General features: G+C 31.7%; 1 protein-coding gene across 2 annotated transcripts; it reads right to left on the minus strand.

Annotated features, from left to right (window-relative positions):
- Window positions 1-7375: 7375 nt before the first annotated feature.
- LOC108211376 (probable leucine-rich repeat receptor-like protein kinase At1g35710) lies at window positions 7376-11333 on the minus strand. 2 transcript variants are annotated; one of them, XM_017382958.2, is made up of 2 exons: window positions 8200-11333; window positions 7376-7887 (listed from the first exon to the last, which is right to left on the minus strand). In XM_017382958.2, the coding sequence occupies exons 1-2, from the start codon at window positions 11267-11269 to the stop codon at window positions 7553-7555; spliced, it is 3405 nt and encodes a 1134-aa protein (XP_017238447.2). In that variant the 5' UTR covers window positions 11270-11333; the 3' UTR covers window positions 7376-7552. The 2 variants fall into 2 exon arrangements, with proteins under 2 accessions (XP_017238447.2, XP_063945711.1); XM_064089641.1 differs by having other exon boundaries at window positions 7682-7841; window positions 8200-11299.
- Window positions 11334-12228: the final 895 nt, after the last annotated feature.

Below are 12228 nucleotides of genomic sequence, written 5' to 3' on the forward strand. Positions count from 1 at the left end.
ATGCGAACTTGAATGGTACTTGCTCGCTTGTTTACTCGTTCCATGCATGCTACTTTACCAGAAGAAGTAATATTTTCCAAATATGTAGGGTATGTACACAAAGAGAAAAGCTTAATTGTCCTGTTAAATACTCATTTCATTTCAAATCAGAGGTCTACCTTCAAAAAATCACATTGTTCTAGAAAAGTGAATGTTCACTACTCCCTTTGTCACAAAACAAGGGTCACTATTATTTTTTGCACATAATTTAAGATGTAAAAAAATACTTCTACACGTTATTTTCCAATTTTTTTGAATAAAAATATAGATGCTAAACTTTTATTACAAAAAGAAAATTTGAAAAATAATATGTAGAAAGATGTTTTTTTTACACCTCCAATTACGTGAGAAAAAGTCAAAGCGACACTCATATATATTGGGACAGAGAGAGTAATTAATTGCATTAAATGACTATAATATGTGGAATGAGATTGATCTAGGAAATATATAAAAGAGATATGTGAAGTAGAATTGATTTTGAAAATACAATTTTACATTAAAAGTTGAAGTGGACAACTAATTTGAAACAAATTTTTTCCTTAAAAGTGGGCATGTAAATTGAAATGAAGGGCTTAATTACTTCATTCCAGAGTAGTGTGTGAGCATGTTTAATTCAGTATAAAAGGAAAGGTCTGAAAAGGACTAATTCAACTATTTGATGCAAATCATCAAGAGCTACCATTTATTATCAGACAACGTGTCTCCCAGCGGAAAACATTAACATTTGCTAGTCAAAGATTATGCAGTTAGACAATTACACGAAGCTATTTAGGCTTCAGAAGAAGAATGATAGTATATGAAACACGAACCTGCAGCATGAGTGAGAGCAAACTGACATATGATCATAATGACTATGATAAAATAAACAAATCTTGCCAAAGAGGATGAAGCCGTGTTTAACCTAATTAATATCTGAGAAGCATGGACTCATTTGTCTGCTTTTATACAAGTTCAAAGGTGGATTTACCTCCCATGCGAACTTGAATGGTACTTGCTCGCTTGTTTACTCGTTCCATGCATGCTACTTTACTCGTTCGTTCAGTACATACCAGAAGAAGTAATATTTTCAAAATGTGTAGGGTATGTGCACAAAGAGATAAGCTTGCGCATAGAACACGCCACATTTCATTTTCATTATAAACCATGTTGAACACTAATATATTGAATTTTAACGATAATTAGGTTTCAAATATTCCAGTTCTGAAATAAAATTTACAAGCCAAAGTGTTATATACACTAACGCCATAGAATTGAGGATTCATTTTTTTTTTGTCAAGAAGTCAGCACTAAACAAATTTTACCATGGTTTATCGTTCTATGTCCTAGACTCTAGATGTGTGTGCACTTGAATAAAAGGAGAATGGAATGAAATTCGTTTTATAAATTAGGTCTTTATTGGGAGTGATTATTAAAAGGTTCCATAATTTTCATTATTTAGGTCATTCAATTCTGACTATTTAATCAACTAGAATTTTAACTTACATGTTTTCAAAGTAATACTCATTCCATTCAACATCAAGTTTCTTTACGGTATTCATCAAGAAAATTAAGTCGTTATTTCTCCATACTCTTTTCTTTTACCATAGAATTTCTTTATAATTTTTGGTTTCATTCTCTCCTCTTTTCATTCCATCTGGTGGGAACAACCTAATTTTGTAGAAGAGAATATTATACCGGCAAAACGTGTTCACCTGGTTTTCTTTATTTCTTAGATGGTAGACGCCTTCTGCTAGGGTACCATGTATTACTGCTGATATTCTAATTATGTCAAGTTTTCATTTTCGATGATCAAATTGACCGAGATAATAGCAGATATAATAAAATGATACTTCTTTCATTTAAAAAAATATTTTAATCACACATAAAAATAGATATATTAACTAAGTTGGATATATATATTTCTTATGTGATATAATTTTTATAAAATATCTAATGTATATAAATTCCAATCAAATTTTAGAAAATCCAGCTATATAAAAGTTAAATAGAAAACCTAATTAGGAAAGATGGAAGTAGTTTCATGTTGCAAATATATTACTTGTATCATACGCGCTATTAACGAACGGAACTTGGTAAAATATGAACTTAGCAGAGAGCTTTGATCAAATTGTAGGCGCATATATGTAGCCCAAATTCAAACAATTTTGTGGAACTAAAAGTTACAGAGAATAGCTCCATGCACTTTTTCGCCAAGAATTTTGTTACACTAGGTTAAAAAGTCTATGCTCAAGTAGTCGCTATTATATTATTATATACTTATATATAATAAGCGTAAGGGAGATAATTTGGTCGCATGGTCACATGGTCCAAAAGCTTATCATCCGTTGGATCGTATATTGAACAAATAAGTACCGTTAGATTAGAACAAAATTAACTTCTATTTCTATAAGGCAACTGATATGCATGTTTATAATTCCTTTTCTGAATCCAAAACAAATTCTGTCTTTCATATGTTTATGATTTTTTCTAATCCAAGATACAAATTTCCTATCAGCTTTAATTGTAGAATCATATAAATTGCACCGTCACAAAATTATTTTTATCTAATATATTTTAAAATTAATAAGCCGGATATTTTAATTCAAAATAAATATTTCCTACCAGTTTTAATTGTAGAATCATATAAATCACACTGTCACAAAATTATTTTTATCAAATATATTTTAAAATTAGTAAGCCAAATTTAAATCATATTATAATAATTCTTATATAAAATACATTTATAAATATAATCTAATGGAAGTTGATGTCACAATCATATTATAATAATTCTTATATAAAATACATTTATAAATATAATCTAATGGAAGTTGATGTCACATATTCTTCTCAATATATATTAAAATTTGATAGAAAAAATATAATACTTTGGCATGATACATAAGAGAAAAGTAATGGCTTGATTACAATAGTTTACTGGAAGCCATTAATGAGTGTGACGGTGTATTTTATACCGCATCGTTGCATGATCCAACATTTGTAATCAGTTTTTTTTTACAGAAACAAGTAGAATCTATATATTTTTACAATAGTTCTGACTTACAAACAAATCATAATTTCAAATTTTATTTAAATAAAAATTTTAATTTATTATTTATAAATTAAATTCTTTCACACCACTTACAATATGTTTAAAAAGTTTATAAATAATTAAAAAGTTCCCGTGCCTTGCACGGGCTATTATATTATATACTTATATATAATAAGCGCAATGGAGATAATTTGGTCGCATGATCACATGGTCCAAAAGCTTATCATCCGTTGGATCGTATATTGAACAAATAAGTACCGTTAGATTAGGACAAAATTAACTTTTAATTCTATAAGGCAACTAATATCTACTTGCATGTTTATAATTTCTTTTTTGAATCCAAAACAAATTCTGTCGTTCACATGTTTATGATTTTTTTAATCCAAAATAAATATTTCCTACCAGCTTTAATTGTAGAATCGTATAAATCGCACCGTCACAAAATTATTTTCATCTAATATATTTTAAAATTAATAAGCCAGATATTTTAATCCAAAACATATATTTCCCACCAGTTTTAATTGTAGAATCATATAAATCGCACTGTCACAAAATTATTTGTATCTAATATTATTTTAAAATTAATAAGCCAAATTTAAATCATATTATAATAATTCTAATATAAAATATATTTATAAATATAATCTAATGGAACTTGACGTCACATATTCTACTCAATATATATTAAAATTTGATAGAAAAAATTGAATACTTTGGCATGATACATAAGAGAAAAGGAATAGTTTGATTATAATAGTTTATTTGAAGCCATTAATGACTGTGATAGTGTATTTTATGCTGCATCGCCACTGTCGGATTATCCAACATGTGTAACCAGTGTTTTTTTTCAGAAACAAGTCTGAAAAGTAGAACCTATATATTTTTACAAAAGTTCTGACCTACAAACAAATCATAATTTCAAATTTTATTTAATTGAAAATTTTAATTTATTATAAATTAAATTCTTTCACACCACTTACAATATATTTAAAAAGTTTATAAATAATTAAAAAGCTCCCGTGCCTTGCACGGGCTACAAGCTAGTATATACGAAATTACACAGGAAGCCGGTTTTCTATTTTCGTTCCCTTTCTTTACGTCCACAGAAGCAAGTCGTTAGTGAGAGGAGAAATAAACATTTTATAAGGTGATTTATACATTATTAAAGTCAAAATTTACAATTAATGTGTGCTATTTACAATATCTACTTCGATTTGATGTAATGTGTTTTGCTTATAAAATCTACTTCTATTTGATTTTAAATATCACGAGTATAAATGCTATTTTATATATTTAAGTATTTTATATAAATTTTTTTATTATTATTTGATCTTAACCATCAAGTATTAACATTTAACGGTTCGTATTTATTTTATAGTACCAAAACCAAAATATCCTCTTTACAATTGTTATATTTAAAAATAATTTATAAAATACTTTAATTTTTTTTTACGTAGGAACCCGCAGCCACTACCTTTGGGTGCGCACTGCGACAGGCTCTGGCCCAAGAGGCATAATCACAGATTCTCCTCACTTCGGAAGTCGAACCTGTGACCAAGAGGATACATGTCCCCTCTTTTAACCAGCTGAACAAACCCTTGCGGGCTAAAAATAAATAAAAAATACTTTATTTTCTTAATTGCGATAAATAGATTCAAATTTTACTTTATCATGTCATGAAATAAAATTATTAATCATGACCGTGCATCTTAGTTCAAATGCGCGCATTTTCTTCATCTTATAATAAATTTTAGATGTTTTTTTCTCTTATCCATTCTTCTTATCAAATTTCAAGGACGTACTTATTTAAAATTTTTGAATATTAATTATTTTCAGGGTTGCAAATGGACAAAGTCGAGTTTATAATATATATTTGGAGATCTATCATAATTTTGTCTGGGTAAAGTAGTAGGTTTAAATCTGATTCGATTTTCTTCTAGCGTTGCTTCAATTCTTTAAGTTTGTCATATGCAAGTCAAAAATTTTATGAAAATCATATACACTTTCGACCGTTTTCTCGACGGTTTACTTTCGACCTACTTCAATTGGCAAAGTTCAACCGTGTACGATCAAATTTCCTGCTATATATTTTCTTTTCAAAATTTTTGTTGGCCAAAAAAATTGAATTTGGAGGAAAATATATATTCGATTAGAGTCCAAAAATTTTAAAATCTTTCTTTCCTCTATTCTAGATTCATAATGGTCGAAAATATTTTACAGTTCTTATTTTGCGATTGAACTTATTGGACAATATATTTATATGGCTTGGTTGAAAATATTTGACCTTTGACTTTGCGGTTGCATTTATATTTATGACAAATTTAGGTTGAAAATATTTTTTTAGCCCACCTTTTTTCTCTCAAAAAATAGGCGGTGAAATTCCCGCCTAGAACTTATTTTGGACCGCGTGCATTTTCGACTATGTTAGAGGCGGGAAAACTTTGGCTCATTCGTGGAAGGAAGACAACTTCCATGTCACATCAGCGATCGAATTTATGGGATATATGCGACCAGATTATTTCGACCGCGTTCAAGTTTGACCGGTGTTAGGTTGTCACTATTAATTTCAATTTTTTACTTTCGACCAATTTTATATTCGATCGATAATGATCGAATATAAGGACGGTCGAAAACTACAGTTCAAATTATCTGCTTTTCTTGTAGTACTACGATAATGTATTGAAGCTTCTTGAGTTAGATTATGCTGCTCCTTTTCACCCCTGCTTTGCAATTGGGTTGCCTTGAGAAATATATTTTCATGTTATCTTTTAACGTGTATATTTTTATGAAAATGTCTATATTATCTTTTAACGTGTATATCTTAATGAAATGTCTTTTTTACGAGATATAAATAAATATATTTGTTTTTTTATTATGAAATTGATCATAGATAAATTTGTCTGATGATCAATTTATATAAAGATTTATGTATTGTTTGTTGGATTCTCACTATACTTAAATCGTCGGAACAAATACATATTTATGTCTTATATGTTCCATTTTCAATCGCAACCAAAATTACAACAAAGTCATGAAAGAAGAAGAAAAATTAAACAAAATGTAGGTAGATACTAACAAGATCGAATCGTCGGAACAAATACATATTCATGTGTTATATTTTCCATTCTCAATCGCAACGAAAATTACAATAAAGTCATGAAAGAAGAAGAAAAATTAAACAAAATGTAGGTATATACTAACAAGATCGAATTTAAATATGAAGGTCACGATCGAAAATTTGGCAAGGACGACGACTATTTAATGCATCCATCTTACCCTGTTTTAATCTTTTATTTTCATGTTTTTCACCTTACCACGAAGTATCTTCCATAAATTACTCCCTCCTCTCCTTTTACATGTCTATTTTGTTTTTCGAGAAGTCAAATTGACCAATTTTTTACTAAACATTACAAATTACAATTTTTAAAATTTTAAAGTTGCATATTAAAATAGACTAAATATACTTCCTAATGATATAATTTTTATTATTTTTTTTAATTATACGATACATGTAAACTTTAGTCAAAATATAGTCAATTTAACTGGTCAAAAGTCAAAATGTACAAGTAAAAGGGGGGACCGAGGAAGTAACATCTATTATAAAATATAAAACAATATTTTGATACATGCAGGGCCGGCTTAACAGTAAAGCCAACTAAGCGGTTGCTTAGGCCCCCCAACTCAAAGGAGGCCTCAAATTTTTATAATTATATATATATATATATATATGTTTAGGTTATAATAGTTAAATTTTGATTTGTATTTATGAAAAAAATATTAAAAAAATATGAATTATTATACTTTAAAAAGAGTATATATATATATATATATATACACACAATAAGGAATTATTAATAAATAAAAATAAGATTAACTTAAAAAATGAGAATTAGAAGAAGCAAATGATTTCGAATTTTTCAGGGATGTTTCTAAGTACTTAATAAATGTAATACGCATATTTTTAAAATCTATTTTACTTTTCATAAGTTTTACATTATCATAAATTATGTAATTTATATCTTTCTGTTATAGTATTTTTTTTAAAATTTTACTAGTTTAAATGTTATATTAATATACAAATTAGCCTAAAAATAAAAAGAACAATATATAACATGGCGTATAAATTTTGTGTAGAATGTAAGTATTATTATTATGTTCTCATAAATAATTTTTATGTATAATTTATTTTATAAGAATCCAAATTGTAAATTATTTCAAATATAAAAATAAGTATTACATAAAAATTTATTATAAATAATACATAAATTTATATATTAAATAAAATAGAAATATTTTTTTTATATAGAGAAAATGGCCTCCATTAAATTCTTGGTTAGGGTCTCATATTCAGTTGAGCCGGCCCTGGATACATGTTACTGGATCAAAAACCTATATATAGTGAGTACAAACGAAAAGAGAAATTGTGCATCACACTCTGTTATAGCCTTATTTTTTTTCTATCCCAAAGCTTAATCAACACCTCTAAGCCTTATCATGCAGCTGAACACTTAGTGCTCCGCAAGTCTGAGTCCTTGTCAGTTGTTGCGCCACAAAATGCATAGTAGGTCGTGACCCTGGTGCATAAAGTGTGCAAGCTAGCAATGCATTAAGAACCACTTTCACTTCCTCTGCTATTTTGTCTTTTGGAGGTGGAAGCCGGTTGTCAAGTGTTATATCCTTCATGATCAAGTCCTGATCAGTGGCCAAAGTCGTCGAAAGGAGCTCCGCAGGGTGTCTTCCCATCATTACCTCCAATCCCACCACTCCGAAGCTATAAACATCTGATTTTGTTGTCACAAGCATACAAAAGGATAGTTCTACACATGAAACAAAACATGCATGCATGTTATTACACCCAAATGTTTACATTTGGTCTGGGCACGAAAGTTAAGAAAATAAGTAAAGTAAGAAAAGTGAGGATAGTGGTGGGACCAGTTGATATTTAATAGTATATAAAAAGTATGTATAATGGAGAAAAGTAGTGAGAGCAGTTGATTTTTATATTAGTAAAATTTTAGTATGTTTGATAAGTTTTGAAATTTATAGAATTGGATGGGACGTCTCAAAAAGGAAAGCGTAAAGAAATGGTTGGTACTGACGTGGATTATAATGAGATGAAAAAGATGTACCTGGTGCCATGTAGCCATAAGACCCTGCAGGCTTAGTCCAGTTTGATGAGTCTGTACTCAACAATCTTGCAGTGCCAAAATCTGAGAGCCGCGGCTCCAACTCTGTCTCCAGCAAAATGTTATTCAGTGATACGTCCCTATGCACAATAGGTGGAGAGCAGTCATGATGCAGGTAAGAAAGTGCATGAGCCAATCCTCTAACAATTTTCACTCTTGTATCCCAACTTAAAGCAGAGGCAGCCTCAGGACTATACAATAACTTGCTCAAGCTACCTCTCTCGACAAATTCATATGCCAAGTAAAGGTAATTGTCTATGGAACAGAATCCATGGAGTTTGATAATATTGCGGTGCCTAACTTCTGTCAGTGCTTGAATTTCATTCTCAAAGCTCCATCGATTATTTTCTGTAGCACTGCTGGAGTCTGTTATATTCAGCCTTTTTACTGCAACAGTCTCACCATTAAACAGTTTGGCCTTGTACACAGTTCCAAATCCTCCTCTTCCAATGCAGTACCTTTCACTGAAATCTTCAGTGGCTCTCACGATATCACTAAATGTAAACCTCCCTTCTCTTTCCCAAATCAGTGACTTAAAGTTCTTGGAATTGATCGCCTCTAAATCATGTTTCTTGATTTTTTTTTGACATATTAAACATCCAACAATAACAATAGTCCCAGAAACTAAGAGACTGACCCCTGCAACACTGCCACCAATTATTGATTTTTTACTGGACTTCGATGATTTGAAAGACAAATCCGGACATGGGGACAATCCTTTAGCATCTCCACACAGAAGAGGGTTTCCATTAAAAACTTTTTCCACTGTGTGTGGGAACAAGGGTATAGGGCCAGACAAGTTATTATAAGATAAATCAATAGTGTCCAAACTAATCATGCCCGTAGATAGGGAGGAGGAAATTTTACCTGAGAGCTGATTGTGTGAAAGATTTAAATTTTGCAAAACCTTCAGTTTTGCCAAATTAGAAGGAATGGTGCCTGAAAGTGAATTGCTACTCAGGTCCAAAGTAATTTGCAACTGAACCAAATTGCCAAGTTCAGATGGTATTACTTCTGAAAAACTGTTCTGGCTTAAGTTCAGGCTCAATAAGCTCTCACAATTCCCAAGATCTTTCGGTATGCTTCCCTTCAATTTGTTTGAAGACAAATCAAAATAGTTGAGCTTTGATAGTTTGCCTAAACTCTTAGGGATGTCTCCAGTCAAATGATTACGGCTCAAGTTGAATTTCAACAACTGGATCAAATTTCCCATTTCATTCGGAATCTGACCTGTCAACTCATTCGATTCCAGCTGCAAAATTTGCAAATTCTTTAAGTTTCCAAGCTCAGCTGGGATGGCACCTGAAATTTTGTTCTGTGACATTTCCATGTTTGCAAGACTTTCATACTTTCCCCACTTGGAGGATAGTTCACCCGTAAATTTATTGCCGCTCAGAGATATGAAAACAAGATATGGATGAAAACCAAATGCTTCAGAAACATTTCCAGAGAACTGGTTTTTATCAAGACGGACTCTACTCAATGTGGAGCACTTTCTCAGGCATGATGGCAGGACCCCTGAAAAATTGTTTGCAGTTACTGTAATCCATGAAAGGGTTAAACTACTGCACAATCCTTCTGGCAATTTTCCGGAGAATCTGTTGAACGAAAAATTAACAGTGGACAGATTGAGATTCTTTTTTCCAAAGTCCTTCGGAAGGCTACCAGAAAACCTGTTATTGTGAAGATGAATTAAGTTCAAGTGACTTAATTCCGCAATTGTATCAGGCAGCTCTCCATTAAATTGACAACTTTGGAGATCAAGAGTTTCCAGCTGTGTCAAGTTTCCAATCTCAGGTGGAATAGTTCCACTAAGATTATTGGAGAACAACTGTAAGAGCACCAATTTGGTGAGCTTTCCTATTGTTGCTGGAATTGAACCTTCTAGATGGTTTCCTGACAAGTCTAATTCCAGAAGCTCTTTCAAATTTCCAATCTCTCTGGGAATTCTTCCTCTGAATTTATTACTATACAGATACAGGTATGTGAGATTTGTCAACATACCAATTTCAGGAGGAATATTACCCGTAAAGGTATTATTTTTCATGTATAGTTCTGTTAACTGAGACCAGTTGCTGATGAAATGTGGTGACAGCTCACCAGAGAGAAAATTGTCTGAAACGTCGAGTTGGGAAATTTGTGTAAGATTTGAAAACGACAAAGGCAAAGGCCCGGTAAGAGAATTCACAGCCAGAGCCAAGAAGGTGAGCTTGGTGCACAAGCCAAGCTCAGGAGGAATACTAGAATTCAAATAATTTTCTTTGAGATCAAGAGTTTGAAGCTGCCTAAGTTGACCTATTGAAGAAGGAATTGGCCCTGTGAAGTTATTCCTTCCTAGGCGAAGTTCTTCTAGCTTGAAAAGCTTGGAAATATTTCTTGGCAGTAAGCCTGTCAACTCATTCCTCGACAAATCAAGAAAAATTAAGTTCCTTAAATTTATCACATAAAATGGAAATCCGGAAGCAAGCTCATTGTAGTATAAGCTGAGGTATGTCAAAATTGGCATGTCCGAAAACAGAGACCAGTCTGGACTAGCCAAGTAATTTGAGCCCAAGTCCAAATGTTGCAGCTTCTGAAGATGACTAATTTGGTAAGGAATGGTACCATTTATATAATTGTCGTAAAAGCTCAAGTACTGAAGCTCTGCCAGGTCTCCAATCCCTCCCGGTATAACGTCTGACAGCAGGTTGTGACTCATGTCCAAAGAACTGAGGTTCGGAAATGAACCAAAACTGAAGTGAGCAAGTGTTCCATTAAGGTCTTGACCAGAAACATTGAGCTTCGAAACTGTTCCTGCAGAATTGCAGGTAATGCCAGTCCAGTTACAAAGGTTTTCGAGACTGCTTGAGGACCAGGAACTGAGAGAAGCAGATGGTAATAAACTGCTCTTCCATTTGACAAGAGCTTCTGCCTCAGTTCTTAGTGATGGTGTTATTTTTTGTGGAGCTACTGAGATGATCAAAAGAACATGCAGCAGTAGAAAAACAAGTGGATTATGAAGTAAGCTGGCCATTAGTGTTTTTATATTTGGTTGGAATCTAGTAAGATCTCTTGGGAGATTTATAGTAGTGTGCCTAATGTTAGGCCACAAATATAAATTATTTCTTTGCGGAAGTACCAATTACACTAGCTTGACTCTACAGTGAGTCTTCATCAGTGAACTAACAGAGCAATTTCTTGTGTCTACTTTGTGGCACATGTTCATATCAAAAATCAACAAAAATTCTGCTTTATAGCTCTTTGTATCATTACAAACATTGATTTATTAAGCACTCAAGAATGTTGACATTACAAAAGCAACGATAACATGGAAAAATCACACACCGTTCCGAAATCTCGAATTTCGACCATATTTCATTATCACGAAGAAAAATTTATTACTACCAATATCAACCATTTCTTTCCTCCTTTTTTACATTTCAAAATGTACCAAATATCGTTTGACATAAAAATCAACTACCCTAGTAAAATTAGCGTTCCCCCTGTCTCATTGAATTGAGTTGTATAAACTTGGTACGCAGGGTTGGCACGCATTTTAACGCTAGAATATAATTTCAGCTATTGTTTTATTTTATTTTCCAAATATAAATTTATTGTTTGAATTTTTTATAAATGAGTGGAAGGAGGGAGTATATTTTAGTGACACAAAGATTTATATTTTTTTACATTCCAGGAAATTGTTTTACCCTAATTTTAGGGATCAAGTATCTGATTTCGGGTTTCCAGTTATAACATATTTAAGAATCAGCAAGTCTTGAATACTCATTGTCAAATATTTACACAAACATACAAACTTATATAGATTCAGGGTTGAGCACGGTCGGATAGCTTAGGTGGTTAATATCTTATCTTCTGTCGTCCCAATCCTGACAGCTTATCCTTTGTCCTCCCAGATCCTGGTTCGACTCTAACAGCTTACAATTTATACTCACTTGTAATTGTGGATTTGGTCACATGAATAGCTTACTTTTG

Source organism: Daucus carota, chromosome 3, assembly GCF_001625215.2.
Source record: "Daucus carota subsp. sativus chromosome 3, DH1 v3.0, whole genome shotgun sequence".
Classification (NCBI taxonomy): Eukaryota; Viridiplantae; Streptophyta; class Magnoliopsida; order Apiales; family Apiaceae; genus Daucus; species Daucus carota.